Below are 27,753 nucleotides of genomic sequence, written 5' to 3' on the forward strand. Positions count from 1 at the left end.
CTCTAGGCCTGTTCAGGGGATGCTTTCTCCAGCAGCTGAACTTCAACGCCAATGGCATTGAACTGAGAGTTATTTCAGGAGGTCATTCGATATTCTCGATAATGCCAACTTTCAGGCAGCAAAGATTCTGCAGCAAAGCAGACGATAATTGCGCCTCGCTGTCCTAAGTGTCGAGCCGAATATCAAGCACAATCTCCTTCCCGAAACAGAGACAGCCTAACAAGGAAAAGCAGCCAAGCAAACTAACCAGAGGCAGTGAATGGTTAGTGCAATCATAGAGAGAGAGCTCCAAAATAAGAATTCAGTGACCCTGTATTAAGGGTGAATGAGTGCTAAAAGACTGCAGTATTCTGAAAGGATCCACAAATACAAGAACATAAGAAGGGCTGTATAGGATCACATCAAGGCTACCTAATTTGGCATCCAATGAGATGCTTCTAAAAGCTCATGTTTAGACATGGGCACAAACAGGAAAAAAACCAAACATGGTGTTCGTTGTTTGTTGCCATCCATGAACAAAAAACAATGAACATTGACGAACATGACCTGTTCATGAACATGTTCGTTGTTCGTCGTTTGTGCGGGCCAGCAGGCTCTCCTCCAGCCATCAAGATCCCTACCACACCACTCCCAGAAACCTTACCTGAGCAGGCAGCAGGAAATGTACCAATAATAAATAATAGCTTGGCCTCAGAGCCTGGCAGCTGCCCAGGAACCTGAAGGGGTAGGTCCCTACCACACCACTCCCAGAAACCTTACCTGAGCAGGCAGCAGGAAAGGTACCAGTAATAAATAATAGCTTGGCCCAGAGCCTGGCAGCAGTGCTGCAACTTGAAGAGGTATATCCCTATCCCACCACACACAAAGAAAATTCAAGCTCCAATGCACTCTCCCTGTCTCTCTCTCAAAATGCCAACAGCAACTGTCTCTCCCTCACTGTCTGCAAAACCAGAGCTGGGAGCCCCCCTCCCCCCTGCTCTTTGCTTCCTTGTAACAAATTTGGAGCTCCACACTTGAAAGGAAGACCTGCCTATCAAGCTAAATTGGGCTTAGATTGGGGTTTCCAGGGCAACAGCAGGAGTTCATACAGAGTTCAGGCAGTCCCTGCCTAAGTTGCCAAGGGAATTGATTGCAGGTGCCAGATTGTCTGGCTTGATGAACAGCAACTAACGGCTTGGAACGACCAGTTCGTTTAGAATGGGGCCTCACAAACAGCTTGTTCGCGAACAGCAGATTGGGCTGTTCGTGGGTTTTTTAAAGTTTGTGTTGCTGTTCATGCCCATCTTTACTCACGTCGTCTATCCTTGCAGTTGATATTCATAGGTAACTGGAAGTTCTGTTTAGCTACTGTGATTCATCACCGTCAACAGACCTGCCTTCTGTGAATGTCTTTATCCCTTTGACTAGACATCTTGTATGATCTATATATGCAGCAGAATAAAAGGGTGGGAAAATGGGCTGTTACCACTTCATATTGGAGGGAAGGAAATTATGGGTTATTGTTGCTCTCTCCTGTAAAAACTTCATGCAAATAAAAAATAACACATCAGAGAGAAGTTTCCAGCTTTCGCTGTTTGCATGCAGTATCTACTAACAGGGAATTCTTGCTGTGGGGAGACTGAGAACGAAAAATGTAATCCCTCAACGGTGATCTGTAATAGTCCATTCTACCACTCCAATATTTCCACCACCTGCATAACCAAGTCTAGGCCATCCCTGCATTTTCTGGAAGTGAATCCCATCAGTTAGTTATATATTATGTGGAAAAACTGCTTCTTAAACGACATACCAGCAATAGAAAATAGCCTGAAATATCAAAGGTAAGAGTTGTAAGTTGGGTAAGTTTGGGGGGAAATGTCCTGTCCTTTTGAATGGATGAAATCTGGCCCTCAAGTCAGAGTTGACTTATGGCAACCCCTGGTTGGATTTTCATGGCAAGGGACTAACAAGAGGTGGTTTGCCGTTGCAACTTTGGTCTTCGTTGGAGGTCTCCCATCCAAATACTAACCAAGGCCAACCCTACTTAGCTTCTGAGATCTGATGAGATCAGGCTCTCCTGGCCTATCCAGGTCAGGGCCCTGTCCCTTTAACAGATGAACGGTGATGCTATTTACTAGGTAATGTTATTGATGTCCATGCTAAGAAAAGCTTCGCCTGTCTAATTTCCACACATGAAGCCTCCATTGAAGGGGCATGACATTTCTTCCTGGCCATTCGCAACCCTAGTTGTAAGTTGACAAGGACATGAAAATAAAAATGGAAGTCAGTTTCAACCCTCCTTTTCTTTTCCACTGGTGGAATGCCCATAGCACATAGCTGAAGGGCCAACACTTGGCAAAAGAACATCTGCTTGACATGCAGAATGTCTCAGAGTCAATCCCCAGCATCTCCAGGTAGAAGGATTAGGAAGCAGATGGTGTGAAAGATCTCTGTCTGAGACACCCTGGAGAGCTGCTGCCAGTCTGAGCAGACAACACTGACCTTACTGGACTGATGGCCTGATTCAGTATTCAGCTTCATGAGTTTATGAGCTGTAAGTGGACTCGCCATCTACTCCTTACATACCGTCTTGCTATGGGATGCTGCCAACTTTGACACTAGCTGAGCTTACCTTGCTTGATTCCTTTGACTGGACACAAGGAGAACTTCTGGTAGCAGCATCTTCATGGCCATTGCCACAGTTTGAGGAGAACAGCTTTGCACATTAGTCCCTTATTCTACAGATCCAGACCACTGCAGTTTCGGTTACGGCTTTTTTGTCTGGCAACCTCTGAACCGCTTGTTGCAGGAATCGCTTTATTAAGAAAATCAATATTGGTCCTCCTAGAGCATTACACTATTTCTGCCATTAGACAGTATATCTTGGTGTTATGCATTACAGCACCAACTTGCTCAGATTGAAAAAAAAAATGGAACTGTGCTTTTGCCAATTTCAGTAGACAGAAAGGGAAGCAAGTTCAAAGGCAGAGACATCTAAATAGTAAGTCTCAATTGAAATGGATTTTTTTTCTTTTAACAATGTGCCTTTTAAAATTAAGGGGGGGCTGTAGATGAGTTGGAGGGCTGCAGATAATGCATTGAAATAGTGTGAGAAAATAGTATAACTGCAAAATGGACACATGTGAAGAGCTTGCTAAACGATGTACTGGAACCAGGAAAAACACGCACAAATAGAATGGCTGTAAACTTGCACAGGTGTGTTGCTTTTTCTGTGGCCTCTTCTTAAGAAGTCAAGCAGCTGATATTTCCAAGGCAGGATGCTAGCTGTGCTTCAAAACAGGCCTGGACTGATTTATTAAAGAGAATAAATGTGCTTGATAGAAGATTAGAGATGCTTTGGAATTTTGGCTACACTCAGAACAGAAGTCTGTTTCTTTTAGGTTTTGCTACACTTGGGACTGAACTGCATTCATTTAACATTCATTCATTCTCTCTCTCTCACACACACCAGTTTTATCTATCAATATATATATCCTGCTTTTCTCACCAAGCAGGACCTAAAGAGTTTTATTTTCCACTCCTCCATTTATCCCCACAACAGGAGGAAGGTTATGCTGAGAAAACATGAATAAACCCAAGGTCATGCAGCAAGCCTCATAGCAGATTACTGATTCAAACTTGGGTCTCTCTAACCACTACACAGCACTGTCAACTCTTTTCCTAACCAACTTTGGTGGGAAAATTTGCTGTTAAAATTGATGCCTGTTTTGGCACCAAAGGTATATAAATATGCAATCTTTGTGCCATAACCTAAGCATTGTATAAACTGGTGTAAAAATGTGACATAGGTCAAGGATACAAATGGGAAGTTTGCCAAGAAAACAGATGGTAGAAGTATACTACCAAAAAACCCAGTGAAAGGTGAATAAATCAAAGGTCAATAAACATGTCATATAAAATTTACTGAGTAATCAAAATGCAAAAAGTGTCAATAAGGGTACAATGTAAAGTTAACAACGTGATTATTCCAAACTTCAAACTGAAGAAACGAGGATAAACAAGTTTATCATATGCACAATGGCAGGGTCAATAAACACATTATTTGCACAATGGCAGGGTCAGTAACACACTACTGCACAATGTCCAAGTGGTGATAATAAATTCCAGGAGACACAATAAACAAGCAAGTGAATGAATAAATGGCAGAGTTCCTCCACAGCCAGGAAATAACTGGGTATCCCCCTCTGCTACGGGTTTCAGCCAGAAGATTTTCCAGTACCTGTTTCGTTGGTCACTTCATCAGGCAAATGGTCTAACAGGATATTTCACCACGTAATACATTCCCATTACATGACCCAAGCAGTAATCAGCGAACAATGTCGTTTTGCATTTTGATTACTCAGTAAATTTTATATGACATGGTTATTGACCTTTGATTTATTCACCTTTCACTGAGTTTTTTGGTAGTGTACTTCTATTGTCTGGACCCAGTGAGCCCATTCTGTATTCCCCAAGGAAACAGATGGGACAAAGATGGATTTCCTGACCACGCAGCCCAGGTTAAATGAAACCTTCCGGATTGTGTATTGACTCAGTGGGTACTGGACAGTGTATACTGGCATGCAGCAACAAGATCTAAAGCTCAAGAATGGGATACAGATAAGGGCTGATTCCGCATACGTTGGATAATGCACTTTCAATGCACTTTATCAATTGTTTGAGATGGATTTTTTGTTCCGCACAAGAAAAAATCCGTTCCAAATGATCTATAAAGTGGATTGAAAGTGCATTATCCAACGTGTGCGAAATCACTCACTTTTGCAAAATTGCCTGGAGGGAGAGAAAGAGTCCTGTCCCTTTAAGAGACATTTAATGGGATAATATTTACTGGATGATGTTATTTATCTCCATGCCATGAAATCTTCACCTGCTCATTTCGACACATTAAGCTTCTATCAAAGGGGCAAGCTATTTTTCTCCAGGCCTGTTGGCAACCTTATGTACAGAATGGCATGACAAGAAAGCAGCTGTGTTTTGATGCTTTCCTTTATTCTAGGTTTGTTGTCCTTTCATCTCTGCCCTTCATGCTTGCATGAAAATCTGCCCAGAAGGACCGGTGGAATTGAATCACAGCACAGGGTATATAAAAAGAGAGCAATTTACCAAAGTACAGAGAGGTGATTCTAAACTGCTGTGTCTTGGGAGGAAAATAAAAGAGCAAATTCCTTGGTTCATACGGAGCTTTGTGAAGACTCACTTACCCAACAGCTCAAGAAAGAAATTCCAAATCCAGTTTCAAAAGTGAAAGTCTTAGGATCACAGACCTTTCTGGGAACTATAACCTGGGAATCTAGGACTGATTCTGCACATGTTGGATAAGGCACTTTCAATGCAATTTTATCAATAGTTCGAGGTGGATTTTTTGTTCCGCACGTAAAAAAATCAGTTCTAAATGATCTATAAAGAGGATTGGAAGTGCATTATCCAACGTGTGCGGAATCAACACTTCTTCACACAATGCACAGGTAAATGGAAGTGTTGGATTACTGTAACATGCTCTACATCGGGCTGCCCTTGGAGACAATCTAGAAACTTTAGTTGGTCTATAATGTGGTGGCCTACCCATGGGCAGAGACTAGCCTGTTTGGCCCATTTTGAAACTACTACATTGCCTACTAGCTTGTTCCCAAGTTCAGCTCAAGGTGCTGGTTATGGCTGTTAAAGCCCTTCCTAGCTTGGAAGGAACCAAAGCACTATCACCTTCCATGTGTTCCTGTGTGCCTGTTATGGTCTTCAGGCTGCCACCTGTTGGTTATTCTCATACTCAGAATGATAATGCCTGGCATGGGGCCTTCTCCATGACCAGAGTCCGGGGCCTTCTCCATCACGGCTCCCACACTATGAAATGGGCTTCCTGAAAAGGTGGAGGGTGCCCCTGTTTTGGAGATCTTCAGCAGGTGCTGCAAGATTAGTCTGTTTTCCAGGGCTTTTGATGGGCTATGAAAAGCAGGCATCTTTATCATCATAAAGCCAGTCTGGTGTAGTGGTTAGGAGCGGCAGGACTCTAATCTGGAGAGCCAGGTTTGATTTCCCACTCCTCTGCTAGAAGCCAGCTGGGTGGGTCAGTCACAGCTCTTCCAGAGCTCTCTCAGCCGCACCCACCTCACAGGGTGATTGTTGTGGGGAGAATATAACACACTTTGTAATCCACAATGAGTGGGTGTTATGTTATCCTGAAGAGCAGTATATAAATCGAATGTTGTTGTTGTTATTAAGTATGGTGGGTAAATGGAACCTTCATATTTAGTGCTAGTTTCGGAGGGGGGGCATAAGAGAGGGCAGCATTTGCTTTTTTGTCCCTGCTTATCAGGATTCAAGGCACAGCGTGGGCCACGGTGGTAAACCGGATATTGGACTAAAAGGACCGCTCTTGTGACGGTGGCATCATTCTTATTGCTGATGGAAACTGTGCCTCCCAGTTCCAGGTATGTATAGGTTGGGTGTGGTTATTTAAAGATGATTGTTTAGTCTGCAGCTGCTCAGAAAAACCCTCTTCTGTCACTGCATATGGTTCATAGTCTCTTACGAACAATCTTGCAGGTTTCAGTACCATTGAAACCTGAAATATTCTTGTTAAATTGTGCACCAGAAGACTTGGCTAAAGATCAGAAATATTTTATTATACATGCAGTGACAGATGCAAGAATTCTACTAGTGTTTTATTGGAAAAGACCAGTAATACCCCAGCAGGAGGAGCTAATAGCAAAAATAATGGAAAATGCGGAACTGGAGAACTTGACTTTACTAACGAAAGGACAAATGGAAGAAGACTTTGCTGCACCATGGACCCCATTCGACAACTGGAGGAGAAATAAATATAAGGACCCGAATGTTGTAATTATATGATGGCAATATTGTAACTTTTAATTGATAAATAATCACAGTTATTTATTCATTTATTTTATTCGATTTATACCCTGCCCTCCCCACAGATGGGTTCAGGGCGGCTAACAACATTAAAAAATACATTAAAATCACAAAAACATAAAATCAATACTAATTTTTTAGAAAATCATTAAAATAGTCCAGGAGCAGGCTATTTAGACAAATATTGGGGGTCCATATACGGGCATAGCAGATGGCCAAGGGCAGCCCCAGAAGAAGTGGCGGTCTTAGATGGAAGGAGGAGGACACCCGCTGGCACTCAGCCGAAGGCCCGGTGGAACATCTCTGTTTTACAGGCCCTGTGGAACTGTAACAGGTCCCGGATCTCCAGCGGGAGAGCGTTCCACCAGGCCGGGGCCAGGGCAGAAAAAGCCCTGGCCCTGGTTGAGGCCAGATGGATGTCCTTCGGGCCAGGGACCACCAGTTAAATAATGAGCAATGGAAAATGTAGATAGAGTGATGTTTCAAGCAGAATGTATGATACTTTTGAAATTTGTTCCCCTCCTTCCCCTATCCCCAATGGAAACTAATAAAAATATTTTTTTAAAAAAGAGAGAGAGAGAGAGATAATAAATTTCAGGGCTGGTCTATTCTGTTGATGCCTTAAATCCCATCTGTACATGCAATGGAATCTTTATACAGCTTTTCTGAGAATTGAAAAATAACTGGGGATTGCCTGTTTTAAGAAATGGTCTCCCAATAGGGGGGGAAATCCAGAGAAAACCAGCATACGAGGGGAAAGACTAGTACAGGTGCCTTCCTTTGGGTATGCTAATTTTCAAATTAATGGGAAGGATTTTTTTTTAATGGGGGATCGCTGAAAGATGCTGAATGGTATAGGCTAGGAAGGACTAATCGTATCTTGCTTATACGTCCCCATGAAGGGTTTAATACTGTTACTTTTATTTGTTATGCCTCTAAACATGCTGGTTTATAAACTACTTTGAGCCTCTTCTGAGAGAGGCAGAATGCAATGAATTAATTAAATAAGTCTCCCCCCAGTACTGCATGGTTTATGGGATGTATGATACTGCTTTTATTTACCTTGTTCTCTAATCATGTAATCCAGTTTTATTGCACTGTTTATAGTATGTATTTACTGGTTTTTATCACATTGTTTCTAATTTGGTAATCCACTTTGAGTCTCGGTGAGAAAGATGAGTGATAAGCAAAGGTAAATACATCAATCAATCCAATCAAAATATTTACGTGTGTGTATATTTTTGTTGTTTAAGTGTGTTTCTAGCCAGTCTAAGTGGTGGGATATTACTAGCCATGTGTAGGGATGCCAGCTGCCTAGAGAAAAAAAATGTCATGCCCTTTTAATAAAAGCTCAATGGGATGTTATTTACCAGGTAATGATATTCCCCTCCATGTCTGGAAATATATCAGCTGCCTATTGCCAGACAGAGCAAGATTCAGGTCTGGTAGCATCTTAAAAGACCAACTAAATTTCCAGGATATGAGCTTTCGAGAGTCAGAGAAGAAACTTCTGACTCCCAGAAGCTCATACCCGGGAAATCGAGTTGGTCTTTAAGGTGCTACTGGGTCCAGATCTTGCTCTTCTATTACGAACAAACATGACTATCTACCTGAAATTATTTCCAGATAATAATTATTATTTCCAGATTATTTCCAGATTTCCAGATAATGAGAAAGGCAGGACGATGTTCTCCAGGCCTGCTGGTGAAATTAGCCATGTGGTTTCAAATAGTTGTCACTTGTGATGTTAACTACAGATTTGCTTTGGAAGTTGCCGAGTTCTTGCATTTTTAAATAAATACTGATTCTGCTGCAAGCGCATATCACCGACAAGCCCATTAATTCTTCAACTTTTTAAAAAAAGTGCTTTCAAAGCCAAGCTTTCTATTCTGGGTGTGCGATAATCACACAAAGGTGCCTGCCTGACAAACGGGGATTGTCAACTTTTCATGTGACCCCTGCCCCTGTGCCTTTAACCGTTTTTGCCTCTGCAGGAATTAACACGCAAGTCTGATTGATATCTAGGCTGTGAAAAACATCACTTGCCGATTCTCGCTGGGGCCAGTTGAAAAGTTATGCAGAAAAAGAGCTGAATCAAGGACACCTCTTTGTTCACAATTTCACCCTCCCCATCGAGTAAATTAGGTCCTATCAGAAAGACAATATCATTTAGCATCTATAGTGGAAGGCTTCCCAAGTTTTTGGAGCTGGCATGGGGGAAACAAAACTGTATTTCATGGTCTGTCTTAAACCAGTAACATTTCCCTATTGCTGAATCAAGCCTGTTTATTTGGATTAACATGTGCATTCAAAATTGCTCTAAAACATGTCTGAGAAACATAAAATCAAAGTGTACCGAACATCTTTCAGACTTTGGAAACCCCAAAGCACAAGTAAGTGAGACAGCCCATCTATAGCCATGGCAAGTAAGGAAAGTAAGATTTGGGTCCAGTAACACCATAAAGACCAACTAGATTTCCAGCATATGACTTTTTGAGAGTCAAAGCTCCTTTCGTTAGACTATCTACAAACTATACGGCAAGTAAATCAATGATCTCTCTTCCCTGCTTCTGACATTTAACTCCCCAAATATTTTGAATTGAGGGGGAAGAATATAATGATTACGACTCACAAACTCACGTTCTTCCCTGGGGCAGGGGGAAAACCACAGATGTTCGAATGGCAAACAGAGAAAATTGAGACTCTTAAGAAGATTTATGCCCTTTGAAGCCCATTGGAGTCAATGGAGGGTTTTTTACTCTGTTTAGGATCCCTCTGCAGCAAACTTCAGCTACAGTCTACATTTGATTGATAACCACCATTGGTTCAGGAAAGCTGCCCCAAAGCCTGCTGTAAATCCAACCTAGGTAGATTATCAGACTTATCCTTCAGACGCTCGGGTTGAAATTTTAATTCAGCACAGATTCTGCAAGCGGCCTCGGGAACCATTACCTTTTGATCCCCATTTACAGTTGCATAAAATACAACATTAACTTGAAGAGGTCAACTGTTGATGATAAAGCTCCTGAGAAGGTGCCACAGACATGATTGAGAAATATGCCTGCATTTGAATTGCACCCACTTAGAAGAGAAAATGGCATTCTCGGGATGCTGTTCGACAAGAGGCAAGCAACAAATAGGAAACAAATCCAAGATAATGTACCCAATTAAAGCAGTTTCAGAGGAGTAGATGTGTTGGTCTGCAGTAGAAGAGCAAGATTCGAGTCCAATAGCACCTTAAAAGGGAGGAAAGACAGCATGGTACAACCAGATCTTGTCAGATCTTGGAAGCTAAGCAGGGTCAGTACTTGGATGGGTAATCACCAAGGAAGACTCCATGGAGGAAGGCAATGGAAAACCACTTCTGCTTCTCATCTGCCTTGAAAGCCCCAGCAGGGGTCACTGTAAGTCAGTTATGGCTTGACAGCACTTTATGCACACACAGAGCACCTTAAAGACCAATGAGATTTCCAAAGTAGAAGCTCCTTCAATGGACCTTGGCTCTTGAAAGTTTAGACCTTGGGAATTTATTTATTTTTGGTCTCTAAGTTGCTGCTGGACTTGAATCTTGCCCCTTTATAGCACTTCTCCTATGTGATGAAGCATCAACAAGCTCAAAGAGAAAGCCAGCACTAAGAACCGAAAGCAGATATTTCATGGCATTACCACTTGTACTTAGTGGGGTGATTCCGGAAATGTTCGTGTTCATCAAAACAATCTTCCTCCTCCTTCTAGCATCTGTTTCCAATTTAAATCTTTAACCTTGATACTGTTGGGGATCACCCTTGACACTGGAAGGAAATAGATCAAGATGGAGAGCCGTGGTAGTCTCTCTGTAGCAGTAGAAAAGAGCAAGAGTCCTGTAGCACCTATAAGACTCACAAAAGCTCATATCCTACCACAAATTTTGTTAATCTTATAGGTGCTACTGGACTCTTGCTCTTTTCTACTGGAAGGAAAAGATGAGCCTGTGTAATGTGCATGAGGTTCTTGATGTATTCACTGACATTCAGCAGAGAAAGTGGTAGACTTGGTGCTGGAAGCCCCGGGTTCAAATCCTTGCTCATCCATGAAGTTCACAGGTTGTTTCTGGGCCAGTTGCTATTTCTCATCCTAACCTTCCTCATGGGCTTGAGAGCCAGCGCAGTTTAGTGGTTAGCATGCCAGATCTCAAAGACCCAGGTTCGAATCCCCCACTCTGCCATGCAAGCTTCCTGGGAGACCTTGGTCCATTCTCAGCCTAACCTACTTTACAGGGTTGTTGTGAGGATAACATGGCAGACAGGAGAGTAATGGAAGCTGCATTGGGGCCCCACTGGGGATATAAATCAAGCTTTTAAAAGCAAACAAAGGGTTGTTGTGAGAACAACATGGGATAACTGGCAGTGAAGTTTACATTTCAATATCCAACAAAATGAATAAAATGTGGAATTCACTGCCAAAGGATGCCATGATGGCCCCAAGCATAGATGGCTTTAAAATGGGATTATGGAAGATACTACTATGGAAGATACTACACTGTAGCTACTAGCCACAGTGATTAAAGGAAACCTCCGTATTCAGAGGCAAAAAAACCTGGAATACCCGTGCCAGGAAGCAACCCTGGGAAAAGCTGTTGCCTTCCATACCCTGTTGTTGACCCTCCCTAGTAATTGGTTGGCCACTGTGTGAGTCTGACGGGATGCTGGACTAGACGGTCTGACCCAGCAGGGCTCTTCTGATGTTCTTATAACTTGGTGTCTGCTGTCCTGAGCAACTTGGAAGAAGGCAGGGATATAAAGGTGACAGGTGAGCACCAAAACACGACTGATTGGTCCTCTCATCCCATCTGAACCCTGCTTGTCAACTAGACTGGCTTTCTTGGAGAGCTGTCCTTTCTATGACCCGGTTGGCTGCTCATCAAAGACAACTGTTCTTGTTGTTTCCAGCTCACGCTGGCTGCTTTTGGAGTACAGCTCAAAGTGCTAGCAGTTCCCTTTCAAGTCCTAACTGTGAGATCCTAAGCAGAATTACTCCAGTCTAAGCCCATTGATTTCAATAGGCGTAGACTGGAGTCACTCTGCTTTGGATTCCACTGTAAGTGGTCTGCAACCAGGAGACTAAAAGCACTACCTACCTCCGTAAGTGCCTGGCTGTCAGCTTTGGCCATAGCCTTTCTCTGTGTCCCTCCACTTCTAGAAGGCAGGTGAGCAGCACCTTGCAGAGAAGGCCTTCTCTGTGGTGGCACCTGTAGAGTGCCCTCAACTATCTTCCTGGCCAACCAGTGGCTTCAGATGCTGAATCTTTTCACATTTACCCAGGCATTTGACTGACCCCATTGATTTGCTTTGGTCAGTGTTGGATTTTCATTTCCTTATCCCCCTTGGGTGTTATACATTTTAATTCTATTTCCCTGAGTGGATAGGTGTTGTTTTGGCCACATTACTAGGTTTTCTCGTTGACTGTACAAAACCCTGGTTTGCACATAAGCCACTAAATAAGTGACAAGAGGGATCTTTCTTCAGAAGGTGCAATTCCACAGATGGAGCACTTCTGTGAAATAACTGGACCTCTTGCACGAAAAACTATTGTCGCAACCCAGTGCCTTCATTATTGTGAGATAGGTTTATCTCACTTAAACAACAATGTACAACAGCTTTGGTAAACCTCTATGAAGAAGTGCCCAACATGTGCCCAACTCAAAGTGACCCAAGACAGAAGAAGCTCCAACCAGTTACGAACTCAAGGTAACCCAACACAGAAAGTAGAATTAACCCATGGAAAATACCTGGTTGATGGAGATCACAGCCAGCCGAGGGATGACTATCTGCATGACGAGTTGTAGGAGGGAGGTGACCAACCCGGCCAAGATGGCCCAGGTGAGGGGCAGAGGCAGCATGCTGTAGGTGGCAAAGAGGGTGAAAAGCACGTAGCCAATGCCATCGCCGAGAAGGCCACAACCCAAGCCAGCGGCCAGGATCTGGGTGGCCATAGCCACCCACGTGACTACCCCACTGTACTGCAGATAGGTGTAAGAGGTTGTGTCCTTCCTGACTACTACTAAGGCACAGATGACCACCTCGATGCCCGTGAAGAAGCCCAGCAGGATGCCTTTGATGGGGTCCATGGGAGCCGAGGCCAAGGTGAGGTGGAGCAACAGGAGGGTCAGCTTGGTCAATATGTCCAGGATGTTCACCACCACCTCTGACTTGCGCCTCTGGCCCAGGAAGTAGCGCTGATAGAGGCGCTCCAGGTCCCGAGACTTGAAGGAATTGCGCAAGGTTGGGAAGATCACGCCCCGGTAAGTGTAGCCCCAGTTGAGGAAGAAGTCCGAGTTGCTGGGAGCGCAGTCGAGGTGCAAGAAGCCCAAGTCCCCGCTGCTGCTGGTGCGCTCCGGGAAGACTTTGGTGCCTCCGTTGTTGTGGCCACTGAGACTTTTGCCCCCGGACTGGCGCCGAGGGTGGTGAGAGTGGTTGGGGCAGCAGGCCTCCTCCGAACTCAGCCCTTTGCCGCCAACGTGCTCCTGGATGAAGCGCTGCTCCGTGATGTGGCGCACGGCCGTCTGCCACAACAGGCGTTGGGAACGGGCCCCGCCACTAGGGGGCGTCTGGTTGATGGTGTACAATTCGTCACTGTCACTCAGGCAGCGCACCTCGGAAAGCTCCATTGCGCGGATCGGGGCGGGGGAAGGGAGGCGTATCACATCGAAAGGCAGCTGCTGACCCCCCCTATCCCCTCGGTATGGGTGGGGGGACTCAAGGGTCAGTCAGTTATTGCAGAAGCAAGGTGTCTCCCCATGCCTTCTTTGGCACTGTATATCCCTTAGGCTGGGTAGCCGGCTTTGAGAATGGCATCCCTACCTGGCCCCAGGTATCACTGCAGGGGAAAACAGGAGGGACCCGTTGATGGACAGCCCAGTTAAGTGAAATCAAAGCTACACGTGCTCATCGGTCCCTGCTTGGCACCCTGGAGTCCAAAGACAAGAAGGAAAGGCGCATTGGAGGCAAGCAAAATGTACTGCTCAGAGGCAGAGAACCTGCCCTCCCAACCGTGGACAACCTGGTAGCATCCATCCTACATTCAGCAGGTACGATCTGGAGTCAGACACAGGAAACTGCTTCATATCAAACCAGAGCATTGGTCCACCCGGCTTAGTATTGACTACGCAGACTGGTAGAGGCTCGCCAAATCTCTCCGGGCAGGTCTCTTTCCCCCAGCTTTGCTCTCGGAGATGCTTGCAAACGGAGAATCCAACAGGGACCGACTTCTCGGGCAACGCATGTGGTCTCCCACTGAGCTGTAGTCCATTGGAGGGGAGCGCAGGGCAGTCTTATATAACCGACAGACATCTACGTTCGCGAAGGTTATAGTTACGACAAGAGCATGCAACTTCGTAGCCTCCAGGACAGGGGAGGGAAACGGGAGACAGAGAGGGAGACAAGAGCCCGGAGCTTTGGGAAAAAAGATTTGCTGTTTGCAAACAGGTCCCTGTATCTGTGCGGAGTCGGCTGCTGGGGAGCTGGCGGAAATTTCCGTCTTGCTAGATAATCCTCGAAGAAGTCTCCTATCAAGGAGCAGCCATCCGTGCAACGAAGAAGGGGCGGGGGGAGAGAAAGGATTAAAAAAAAAACCGAAATAAAGGCAGCGCAAAAGAAACTCCCTCGAACGGTTGGGGCGTTCAGCGGTTCTTTTTTATCATCCCCGAAACTGACAAGGCGGCTGGTCTTATCGCGCCTGAAACTGACAAGCCCGTCGGTGGTCCGAGCGGCAAGCCAGGCGTGAAATTGACACGGTCAGCGAAGCTCGCCGCGGCTCCGGCTGGCGCTGGCCGGCCGCCTCGTTGCGAGCGCGCACGGAGAGCAGCGACCCTCGGGATGCCGAGCAACTCCCGCAGCCGGGCAGGAAGCGGAGAGTTTTCCTTTTCTTCCTCGAGAACGGGGACTTGCAGCGATACATGGCGGGCGGGGAAGGCGAGGAGCGGGGCAGGCAGAGGCGAGAGGCTCAGGTCTCCCGGGCGCAGGAGAGGAGCCGGAGGCGGGATCCGTGGCCGGACATCGGGAAGCGCCGAGGGATCTCCTCGGGAGGCGATCCTTCTCGGGTGGATCTACGCCACTTTAAAGGACGAGCGGCACCCCCCGCCCCGGGGAGGCGATCCGGCCGGCGGTGCTTGCTTTCAATCGGCCCCGGGGGCGAGCTTTAGATGAGCCGGTCCGGGATAGGAGGGGGAGCGCGCCCTTCGGCGCCGTGGTCCCGGGATGGGGGGCAGCTGGAAAGGGACCCCGCTCCGCCAAGATCGCAGGCTGCCCCCGGAGCCCCTCCTGCTCCACGCCGCCCCGCCATCGGCAGAGGAGCCGGGCTAGTGAGCGCGCATCGCCTGGCCGGCGGCAGAAGGGAGTCCCTGACGCCTCCCCAAGAGCGCGGCTGAGCCCGAGCGCAGGACCGGCTGGCGCGTCTCTCTCTTGCCGCCGCCGCTTCTACTGGGAAAGGCAGAGCCCGGCTCGGTCAGCTGATGGCCCAGTGACGTCAGGCTCTGGTGCGCTGCCCCCCTCTTTGAGCCCACTTAAAGAAGAAGAACCGCCAGTCCTCCCACCCCCCACCCCCAGTGAGCGATGTGGAGAGCCAGGGGGGATCCGAGAGGCCAGGCGGGCTTTGGGGGATGCCTTTCCCGTCCGCGCCAGGGGCCCCGGCTTGCGACAAACTCTTGGCCGAGCTGCGTTTGCTCGCAAGTAACCCCCATTTTGCTACTTGCAAGAGCCCAAACAAAAAAGATTCCGCTTGCAGAAAAGCAGCTGAGGGACACGAGAGAGAGAGATTGGGGCGTGGGGGGAGGGGGCTGTGTTTGGTTGGATGTCATTGGCTGTCCTTGTAGATCACTCCCCCCCCCCCCCAAAAAAATCCACCACGGACGTGATTTCCAGAGCTCCTTTCCCAACTGGAACAAAGGGGAAAGGACAGAGGCGTTCCGAAGATCTCTACCCCTGGACAAGGCTTCTTGAAATAGTTGCTATAGCCAGGCTTTTCGGCTCTAAAGCTTTCCAGGTATGTTTCTAAAACATGTTACAGAGAAAGAGCAAGAGTCTAGTCGCGTCTATAAGACTAACAACATTTGTGGTAGGCTACCAGTCTTCTCCGTATCTGAAGTGAGCTGTGACTCTGGACAGCTCACACCCTACCACAGATGTTGTTAGCCTTCTAGTTGCTACTGGACTCTTGCTCTTTTCTACTGCTACAGACTAACACGGCTACCTGTCTTGATCTATGTTAAAGGGAGTGCGTGTGTGTAAGGTGGTATTAAGTTGCAACCCACTTGCGGCCACCCCATCAAGTGGTTTTCAAGGCAACTTTGTAGCACTTTGGATTTTCCCGGCAGTCTTCCCTCTAAGTACTAACCAGGGCAGACCTTCTTTTGCTTCCAAGATCTAGAGAGATAGGGACCCAAGTCAGGGCATTAAAGGGAGTGGTGGCAGAGAGTGCCCTCAAGTCATAGATGATTTATGGTGACCCCTGGTGGGGTTTGCATGGCAAGAGACTAGCAGAGGTGGTTTGCTATTGCCTGCCTCTGCAACCCTCTCCTCCCCCCTCCTCTTCTATATTTGACCAGTTTCTGTACCATGCATCTGACGAAGAGAACGTGATTCTCGAAAGCTTATGCTACAATAAAATTGGTTAGTCTTAAAGGTGCTACTGGACTCTTTTTGATTTTGCTACCACAGACTAACATGGCTAACTCCTCTGCATCTGCAACCCTGGTCTTTGTTGAAGGTCTCCCATCCAATTCCTAACCAAGGCCCGACCTGCTTAGCTTTTGAGCTCTGACAAGATCAGGCTCACCTTGGCTATTCAGGTTAAGCCATTAAAGGGAGTATCAACCGTTCAAATCTGTATTTTAATATATTTATATTCAACTTCGGAGCTCCCTGTGTTTGGGACTGCTGGGTCCAAATCCCTGCTCTGGACATGAAGTCCGTTGAATGACTTTGGCCCAGTCTCTCTCTCTCTTTCTCTCTTTCAGCCTATGGATCTTACAAGGTTGTTGTGAGAGGCCCCCAAAGTAAAACCACCCCCTCAACGTGGTGAGCTACTTAAAAGAACGGTGGGATGTAGAGATGAATGAAATAAAAACACACAATTTGGGGAAATGGCTAGGAAAAGAACAATACCAGCTAGGTTCAAAATCGCTACCCGTTTAGGAAAGTCTTCTTCTCCCATGCCCGTAGGAGTAGTTCACCTGCAAGATCAGATCTTCTCATGGGAAAACCAGGAGATGTTATGCCGGCTGAAAGAATGGCCGGAAGGGTAATTCTAATAACGCATTCTTAAAGGACCAAATTTGATGTTACTATGCGTGTCTTCAGGGGGTCTACGGGGGGCACTCCCCCCCCCAATTCCTCAGTTTACTGATCTTCATGGAACTCACTGCAGGTGCAATGAATAGAACTTACCTCCTCCTGGAATTATTTCTGCAGACGCTCTTGTACATTACATATCAAATAATGTAGTAGTGGATTATAAGCCTTCTGGATCCCTTTTTGGTGGGAATGAGCAAGAGCAGGGAAGAGATGGGAGGAGACGTTGTTAGTCCGGCCCACTGTGAATAGCCCTCCTCCAGCAACCTGGCCATCAGGTGAATGCCTGCAGGTAAAGATTTCTTTGTCTAGTCTGGTATTCCTTCAGTGAACCCTCCTTACTGCCCTCTGTTTTAATAGTTTTTAGGTATATTGTTTTGTACTGCATGCATCTTTTAACTTGGCTTGAATGGAGAATGCGTTTTTGTTTGTTTTTTGGAATTGCGAACTGTGCTTTGTTTGGTTTGAATGGTTTTTAAGATGTGTTTTTATGCTGTATATTTTTAATCTGTTAGCCACCTTGGTGGCCCTAATGAAGCAGAAAGGCAGGGGTATGAATTTTGTAAATAAGCAAGTTGTAAATCTCAATTCAAATTGATTTTTTGTTCTTTTTATTATGTGTTCTTTTTTTAAATCGAAGTAGTGGCTGACGGGAAATTGGCTGCATTGAAAAAGCGCTATAATCTTATGAGAATGGAGTACAATCTTATAAAATAGAAACATCTGGATTAATTTTGGATACATCCAAACCACTCATGAAAAGAACAGCTCCATGTTTGTGATGTGTGAGAAGGACATGAGCCAAACTGAGTACAGATTGAGTATAAGGCAACCAAGCCATGCCTCTGGGACTGGAAAGAACCAACCTCAGAATGTTGGGAAAGAAGGATTGTATAGGATTGTGGGGGGGCGACGGGTAAGATTCTGTCCTAATGACATCACTTGGGACCCAGACTTTGCACAAAGGGCATTTGCTCAGACACAAAGTTACACCCTGGAAGACCTCTGGTTTCTACCTTGAGGGCCAAAACACCCACCACCTGGTGGAGCCCTGTTGGGACCCAATATCCACCATGCAGCCTTCCAGATACACTCCTCTAACTCTAGGGATCTGGTCTGGCTCCTTTGGGACAGACACTTAGTAACAAGTGGATATTGATGGGCTAGGAGAAGTTGCCAGAGGATGGGCTTAATTCATGTAGGTGTCTATTTGGCCCCTGCCTGTTTAGCTGAGTTGTTTGCACAACAATTCCATCTGTGCACCATCTTACAAGTATCTGCTCAGCCATGAAACAATTTTGGTCACCTTTGGCGATGATCTCCCAGGGCATTTTTCTAAGCTTGCAAAGAGATGTTGAAGTGAAATCTTTACTCAATTTCTTCCTGAAATCCCACAATCCTTTTCTTTTTCCTGTTTCTTGGAAGTTGGAGTCAGGTCCTAATCGATTCTGTTTTGACGTTTGCAAAGTTACAAAAGGGTGCCTTGACTTCTCTGTAAAGAGAAAGAGAATGAGAGAGGGAAAAAAGAGAAACCCTTCTTTCAAAAGAAGAAAAAGAGAGTAAGAAGAATCTCTAGAAGGGAGCTTTGACTCTCGAAAGCTCATACCCTGAAAACCTTGTTGGTGTCATGTCTGTGCCCTATCCATGCCATACTTAATGCTGACCTATTGTTCCTGAACCAATGTTTCATGCTATAACTTCATGTCATATTGCCAATGCCATAACTGTTTCCAGGGGTCATTTCGTAGAAAAAGAGCTGGAGGAACTCATTAGCATACCTCATTAGCATAACTGATTTGCGTATGACAAACCCCTTGGCATCACCAGAAGTGTGTCATTAGCATAACTGATTTGCATATTCCACACCCTCTGACATCACCTAACCTGGCTGTTTTGGACCCAATCCTGGCCATTCAGGGCCAAAATTGGGCCCAAAATGGCAAAAAGGGGCTGAAAATGGCCGAAAAGGGACCCAAAATGGTCAGGATCAGGGCACTGCTGAGTGGGACAGCGATCCACCACCTGTCAGAGGCCTGATCCAGGTCATTTCGGACCCAATCCAGGCTGAAATGGGCCCAGAATGGCCGAGAGTCCAGTGGGCGGGGCCACCTGACATGTGACCTCTTTGAGGAACTGCCGGAACTGCGTTCCTGTGTGCTCCCCCTCGAAATGAGCCCTGACTGTTTCCTTTCACAGGCTTATTGAAGCTCCAGGTGCCTTATCTAATGGGCTGTAGAAACTTTCAGTGCCTCTGACCTTGCAGACTGCCCACTCCCATGCCCTGCTATGTCTCGACTTTGATCTCTTGCTTTCTCAGTGTCTAGACTTGATAGTACAAATATGCGAGATGTTCTCAGGACTGATTCGCGCCAAAAGTCCGGTTTTACTGTTGGGAGGGGGAAGGAGCAAACGTGTGTGTTAAGAGGAAGGATTTCCCCACAGATCACTATTCCTGTCAACCTGTTCTTACTGCTTAGATGCTTACCTTCCTTCTGAGTAATTCTATGGACATATCTGTGGAAATGATCTGATTTCTGAATAAATCCATTTAACCAAGAGCCTGGATTTCTTGCTACAATGGTACAGGGATCTATCTGCCATAGCCCCAACAACTCTGCCTGTGCTTCAGAGGCCACATGGCTTGAACCTTTCAGTGACCACAATAATCATTGTCACTTAGGCTGCTTCCACACACATTGAATAATGCGCTTTCAATGCAATTTATCAATGCTTTGGAAGTGGATTTTCCTTTTTCACATAAGAAACCCCAGTTAAAGAGCATTGAAAGTGCATTGACCGATGTGTTTGGAAGCCGTCTTAATCAGTTGCTTCTTTCTGCGCTGCCACCAGTCTGGAGGAGACTATATACAATTATAACAATTCAATATATTCATGCTGAAGATTTCCGTCAGCAAAGTTAGGCCAGGCACCAATTTGCCTTTACATGCCGTATTATGTTCTTCCACCCTTTGTGAGGAGGAAACGGAATGGGATAATGTCTTCTTCCAGGGTTCTCCCCTTCTTTGAGTAATGAACGAAATTAGCAAGTTATTAAAGAGAAGGCATAATGCCTCTCTTCATATTAATGTTTTGTAATTGGACACAGTATTTCGATTCACGTGACCGTTGATGAATCATCCCGTTTCTCTCGGGTAGCTGTTCTGCTGAAGAGTAACGGCAGATCACCAGCATGGAGATTATTTCATTCTACCTTTACAAGAACAGTAGAATTTTCAGCTCGGCTCATCGCCACAGATTTGCTTGAGGTTCACACTTCATCATTTTTACCCTTTAAATAATAAAAACACAAGAAATGCCTGGTGATATTGTTTTTGAGTAAACAGAATAGTACGACATGATTCCGACTGCAACCACAACAGAGGTTTATATAAAAGCATTGCCTTCGATTCAATCTCTCTCTCTCTCTTTTTTTTGCTAATAAATTCAAATGAGGAGGACATTTTTTCCTTAGCTCCAGCAGAGATCTTGACAGGATGCAAGAGAACAAAGCAATTGCTGAGAAAATCAGGGCAAGTTTTTAAACAGTGGAAATGCCCAAGTTCGTGCCATTCAACTGGTTTTAACAACTATGGTATCTTGCCTTGGATTTCCACATTAGCATTATAATCCTTTCTCCTCCCATTTTTTTCAAGTGTATTTTTCCCATTAATGTTCTTAACTTACATACAACCTAAGAATGAGATAAATAAGCGACATGTTATATTCTGCAAATGATGCAATGCCAAATTATTCAAAAAGGCTTTCTTCTCAGACAGGAGGGCTGGATGGTAGGGAGGGGGGGTCTCAGGTGCTTCGTTAATGAGTTAGGAGGAACCATGGACTTCACCACTGAGTCGTATTGGATTCTTGCTAGTGCTATATCCTTGTAAACTTGTATCTGTTTACCATATGGCACTGTTTATGTAAGTGTTCTTGAAATTGAATGTACTCATCTCACATTGTGTAATCCGCCTTGGGTCTCAGTGAGAAAGGTGGACTATAAATGACATGGAAATGAAAGCCTGCCCTCAAGTCATAGTTGACTTATGGCAACCTTGAGTGCATTATTTATTTATTTCGATGGTTGTGGAGAACGCCCTAAAGTCATAGCTGACTTGTGGTGACCTTGGGTGGTGTTTTCATCGCAAGAGACTAACAGAGGTGGCCTCTGCAACCTCGGTCTCATTGGAGGTCTCCCATCCAATTACTAACCAAGGCTAACCCTGCTTAGCTTCAGAGATCTGATGAGAAAAATAAAAATAAGATAGTCTACCCCATCTGCTTTTAGAAACTCAACAGGGTTGGTACTTGGATGGGGAGCCACCAAGAAAGACCACAGAAGAAGACCATTCCTTCTTAGAAGCCTTGAAAGTCCCCTGCTGAGGTCAGTGCAAATTGGTTGCAACTTGACAGCACATATGTGCCTATAAAGGGCCATTTACTTACTTGTGCCTTTGTTTGCCTTTCTTACTGAAATTCAAGGGAGATCACACAATTAAAAACAATGCAATAAGGACAGCGTAACATAGTCTTTTTTTTAAAAAAATGCAAATAATACTATACAAACCACAAGCAATGAAAATTAAAGTGGATGGTAAGATTAAGAACAGCACACTCCCAACAACTGATGCTATGAACTGCCTGATTTTTACTGGCATTACTTCAACTCCCGTCCCCTTTACAGAAACTCCCTTCTGAATAATTCCATTTTACACATTCTGTAGAAAGATAAAAGCATGGGAGCTCTCCTCCCTGACTTCTTCAGGTAGGCAATTTCTCAAAGTGGGTGCACAAATAGAGAAAGCATAGCATACCTGTAGGCTTGGGTACATCAGTTCCAGGTTAACGCTGTTAACTGAGCTAGAAGAATATTGGTTCTGAGCTGGAAGATCTAAACAACAGTACACTGCAGTGGCGGATGGAGTCCCTTTTCAGAGCATTTTGCTTGCAGGCAGGGCTTTTTTTCAGTTGGAAAGTGGGGGAACGGAGTTCCGGAACCTCTTGAAAATGGTCACATGGCTGGTGGCCCCGCCCCCTGATCTCCAGACAGAAGGGAGTTTAGACAGCGGTGCAGAGAGCAATCTAAACTCCCCTCTGTCTGGAGATCAGGGGGTGGGGCCACTGGCCATGTGACCATTTTCTCCGAGGGCAACCCACCGAGTTCCGCCCCCTCTTTTCACAGAAAAAAAGCCCTGCTTGCAGGATATGGATATTGAAAGTTAAGAACATAGTGGCTGGATCAGACCAGTGAGCCATCTTGTGTCCCCGATGGCCCCAGAAAGAGAGGCAAAGAAAACAAAGCCTCTTCCTGTTTTGCCCCTGGCCCTCGCCAGTAGAATTCATTGGTATTTTGGGTTGCATCCAATCAACTTTTCCACCTTTGATCACCAGAATGCCTATACTGGGTATCATGGGATTTGCGTAAATAAACATCATATGGGAAGCGAGTTGTAAAAAGGAGGGGAACTCAGTGAGGATGGGCAAAAAAGCTGTTTGGATCCAACCCCCACCTACTGATGGAGATTCCATTGAGCTATGGCATTTGATCCACTTTTAAAGTTACCTACACTGCTGACAATCATAATGTCTGGTGGCAATGAGTTCCATAGATTCATTATGAATTTTGTGATGAAGTACTTTCTGTCCTGGCGTTGGTTCGCATCTACTTTATCAAGTGTTACCAAGGTCTAGTATTCTGAGAGAGGGAGAAAAAGTTCTGTCTGCACAATGCGCCCATGATAGTATCCTCCTCTTACTCAACTTTTTCTAAGCTAAAAAAATACCCAAATGCTTTAGTTTTTCCTTTGGGAAAAATTCTCATTACTTCTCATTATGGCAGGAGGCCTCTTGTCGATTACTGCTGTGCTGTTGCCCGCTGCTGCTCCATGTAGTGGCAGGAGAAAAATAAAAATGCTGCTGACCTCTGTGTTGGCACGTCACTTCTTGGTACAACCCAGAGGTAACAATGGGTAGCTCTAGGAATCACGAGAAACTCTATGCTAAAACCATAGAGTAAAAATATAGACTTTCCAACAATTCCTAGAGCTACCTAACCGTGCCACTGGTTTTCCAAGCAAGTACATTTCAGACTCGCTCAGCCCCTCTCTTTTCAGAATTGGCTTATCTCTTCCTTACATATGAAGCTGCCATCTATAGAGACGGACCATTGCTCCATCTGGTCTAGTATTGTCTACTCTAACTGACAGTAATTCTCCAGTGCCTTTGGCAGAGGGTCTTTCTCAACACTGTCTGACATCTTTTAGGCTGGATGTTCTGCATGCAAAGAATCATGGTCCCTGCCTTTAAAAAGTGTAGATATAGGAAGCTGCCCTGTTGGCTAGATCACAGAAGGTCAGGGTAAGGGAATTCATGGTTAGCTCCCGCATGGCAAATGTGAGTGGTTTGTGCTGATCCAATTAATTGCAAACAGTGCAAATGTCTTTGAGCTGCTCTTTGAGCATTTGGCGTGCTATGGAAATCACTCCCACGTTCGCAAGCGTTTTGCTCTTTTTCAGGCACGGAGCGGGATCTATTGAGCCAGGTTACCGCAATTCACAACGGACGCAGGGGAGAAATGTAAATTGGGAAGGAAGAAGAACCGTGAGTGAATAATAAATGCCCAAGATCCCGGGATGCTGGCGAGCGGCTGATTTATAGCAGCAGGACTTCTCCGGCACCAGCTTGGGCTTTGATTTCATCAACAGGCTTCTGAATCGCTGCCCACCCATCAAAGGCAGCAGCAAAGCAACTGGGGAATCACTTGTAGCCAACGGACTCCTTTCCTATAATCCCTTCCTGAATAGGAACTAGGCCTAGCTGGAGTGGAGGCAAGGATAATGGCAGGAGGTTTAAGGGTGTCTTTGCTTGTGGCTGCCCACCTTGGGCGCATCCTCTCTAGGGATCCCACCTGGCTCTGTCCCTTCCTTTAGAAGACTTGTAAAGACCTTCCAAATGGTCCTCGGAGGCTTGGGAGGGGGGAACGGTAAGGCTGGTTTAAGTATACTGCTTGATTTGTGGGCGGACTGCTTTTAAAACCTTAGTATTGGTTTTGAAAGATGCTTCTGCTGGATTTTTACTGCCGCCTTATTAACCGTAAGCCACTCCGAAATAGTCTAGAGGAGTTATAAAACAGCAGAAACGCATAAATAAGTAACCATATGCCAGCTTCAGATGTGGATATTCAGAAAAGGCTCCCAGAGCACTTTGCCAACTGATCCCTGAAAAGTGAAGAGGCTGGAGATAAGGGAGCAGACTAGTATTAGTGGAAAGATTAGAACATGGGAAATCTTGTTTTTAATGCAGGCTGGACTACAGAGCTTGTTAGTTGCCCATGGGGCTGTGTGTAAGGGCACACAGCCCTTACACTGTGTCCCTTGGGGGGTGGTTCATGGTGTAATGGAACGGAGGTTTTAAGCCTTTCCTCCTCTGTCCTTTTCCAAATCTGAAACAGCTCAGGGGAGCCCCTCTTTGCTCCACCAGGCCACACTGTGGCCGTTTTCACACGTCCTTAATGGGACAGCCCACTCACCGAACACTGGCGGCTTTCCCCCTTGACTCCAGATGTTTCCAATTTCAAAATGGTTGCAGGCTGTTTGGTTTCCATTTTGTAGGCACTGAAAAGAGGAAGCCAAACAGCCTGCAACTATTTTGAAAGCGGAGACATCTGGAGTGAAGGGGAAAAGCCACCATCATTCGATGAGTGGGCCATCTCTTTACGGATGTGTGGAAACGGCCTGTATTTGGTGTGGAGGGAAAGATTAATGCCTCTCACCTGGTGGTGTGATGCCAATCAGAATTGCCACAATTTTTAAAGAAAAAACCCTGAGAACTCTACTCATGGAGCTCCTAGTGTTGCATGTAGGTCTGATAACAGTCTAACAACAACATTTAATTTATCTACCGCCCATCAGGATGACTTAACACCCACTCAGAGCGGTTTACAAAGTATGTTATTATTATCTCCACAACAAAACACCCTGTGAGGTGGGTGGGGCTGAGAGAGCTCCTAGAAGCTGTGACTGACCCAAGATCACCCAGCTGGCTTCAAGTGGAGGAGGGAGGAATCAAACCTGGTTCTCCAGATTAGAGTCCTATGCTCTTAACCACTACACCAAACTGGCTCTCAAACTGGGTAACCTCTAATCTGCCTCACAGGGTTGATGTGAGGATATAGCGGGTAATGAGCATGCCTCCCTAAACTCCAGTCCAAATGGACCTGTTTTTGTTCTTCTCTTCCTTGCATGAAGACCGGGGCTGAATCCACACACCCACAGAGCGTCCCGACGCTGTGCTAAATGTTCGCTAAACACCCGGAAGTGTAGCGTCTTTCTAGCGGGATCGTGCTAGAAAGACGCTACACTTCCGGATGTTTAGCGAACATTTAGCGCAACGCCGGGACGCTCCGCAGGTGTGTGGATTCAGCCCCGACTGAAAAATTAGCTTCATTAGAACCTTTCCAAACAGCTTCATTCCAGCCTTTCCAAAGCCATTAACCCAGAACTTGCTTTGGAATGTCAAGGCTGAACTGTGGAATGATTGATGCTGTCATGCACGAAGGAGTGCTTTCAAGCATATGCAAAGAAGTTTGATATGCATATCAAGTTTTTAGAAGTTTGATATGCTCTGACTCACAGATGTGAGCTGGTGCTAAAGAGGATCTCCTTCTCTTCTTGGCACGGCAGGACAATGAACCAGTGAAGTAGAGGAACAAGGTTCAAGTTCAATAGCACTTTGCAGACAGAGCAGAGCTGCTCAGAGCAAGTGAGAATGCTCCTGGATCACATTTCAACTCAGCCACTTTAGCTTTTGGGAAGCCAGGGCCTTTTTTGGCCACTTCTACAATATAACAACTACCTTAAAAGGTCATTGTGGGCATTGCTGGCACAATTAGTGCCCCAGCGTGGTGTAGGGGTTAGAACTTCTCACTTCCCTCTGTGGCCCCCTAGTCTTGTGCCGTGCCCCCCCCCTTTATGCATTTTTTACCTGTGGCCCCCTTGGAATATCCTGGGTTTAGGTTATACAAGAATGAAAACAAAAGATCCCTTGTTATAGAAAACTAGCTTTTCGGGGAAGGTGCTTCTAGCTTAGCCTTTCCCCCTTTCCTGCTAATTTTCGATGTGCAGGGATCCCCCCCTTTTTATTGCATGGAGGAGCACTTCATTATAACAGCTGAAGATTTCACTGCTCTGTGAGATCAAGGCCTAGTCAAGGAAGGTCAGAGTGAATTTGGGGTTGATTCCTTTCTGGCAAATGTATATTTTGTGTTGTTATACTACAGGGAAGGGTTTCCCATGAGGTTGGATGTGTGTAGGTGAGATGTCACTAGTGCTTAATCTGACCTACCTTACAGGGTTGCTGTGCTAACCCTGATGATCTTCTTAAGGGAAGAGTAAGATAAAAATGTAAAGTTATCCTCAGTTGTTCCTCCATATTGCATAATTACCCCTTTGCTCAGACAAGCAGGGCATTTAAACCATGACAAGAAGTTGTTTCAGGCGTCGGTCTTCAGTAGAAGAGCAAGATGTGGCTCCAGTAGCCCCTTTAAGACAAACTAGATTTCCAAGTTGTGAGCGTTCAAGAGTCGAAGCTCCTCTCCGAAGCTTACATCCTGGAAATCTAGTTGGTCTTTAAGGGGCTACTGGACCTGAATTACGGCAAGAAGAACTCATCCCCGTTTTCATCATATGTGTCTATAGGGCAAAGTGTACTTGCCAGTTTTAGGTGAACAAACGTAACACATCTCCAAACCCACTGATTCCGGAATTAAATGTGCATCCCTTCAGACGAACATAATATTGTGAGAATGCTTCCAAAATGTGCCTTAATTACAGACTGGGAATAAGAATCCTGACTTTGGACTTCTATGCCAGTGACTCTGTCTGCAAAAGGATGCTAAGAGTGTGTTAACAATTAATTAATTGTTTAAGTTACATCGCTAACACTAGATCGACAGATCCACAACGACTGAGTTTGCTAACCTGCCTTTTTTTAAAAAAAAGCCGCCTCCTCATTTATTTCCGTTTGATAAGTTCTTAATATGTTCCCTTGGGGCCAATTATGTCAACTAAACACAAACTATTAAGGTCATTTTATTACGGAGTAATTGGCTGCAGCTTGGAAACAGACACAGCTTTTCTACGCAGCAGGTCGCTGGCTTCAAGCATCAATATGAACATCAACACAATTCCTTAGCATTAGGGTTGTGCACCCCCCAAAACACCATTTAAAATCTAGTTCTTAGCAGTCACTTATAATTTATTTAGATATTTATACCCCACTTTTCTCTTCAATGGAGACCCAAAGCAGCATACAACAGCATCCTTTCCTGCTCAGTTTTTGTCCTCACATCAACAACCTTGAGAGGTAGGTTAAGCTGAGAGAGAGCGATGGCCCAAGGTTACTGACCCAGGAAACCTGCATGGGCAGAATGGAGATCTGAACTTAGATCTCCCGCATATTAGCTCAACACTCTCACCACAATTCCAGCCATGTGTGCACACTTCTGTGCTGATCGTGAAATTCTCCAACACTCAAAGCAATGTTCCTTTTTAGCAAACACTCA

At 45.5% G+C, this 27,753-nt stretch overlaps 1 protein-coding gene across 1 annotated transcript in view; it reads right to left on the reverse strand.

Moving 5' to 3' along the window:
* Positions 1–13,667, reverse strand: part of ADCY8 (adenylate cyclase 8) — a 177,104-nt gene extending 163,437 nt beyond the window's left edge. Inside the window, exon 1 of the mRNA XM_054985744.1 lies at positions 12,635–13,667. Within this exon, the coding sequence (XP_054841719.1) occupies positions 12,635–13,513 (879 nt within the window). The 5' untranslated portion in view covers positions 13,514–13,667. The remainder of the gene's footprint in view (positions 1–12,634) is intronic.
* Between the last annotated feature and the right edge of the window lie 14,086 nt (positions 13,668–27,753).

The sequence above is a fragment of the Eublepharis macularius genome, chromosome 7 (genome assembly GCF_028583425.1).
Source record: "Eublepharis macularius isolate TG4126 chromosome 7, MPM_Emac_v1.0, whole genome shotgun sequence".
Taxonomy (NCBI): domain Eukaryota; kingdom Metazoa; phylum Chordata; class Lepidosauria; order Squamata; family Eublepharidae; genus Eublepharis; species Eublepharis macularius.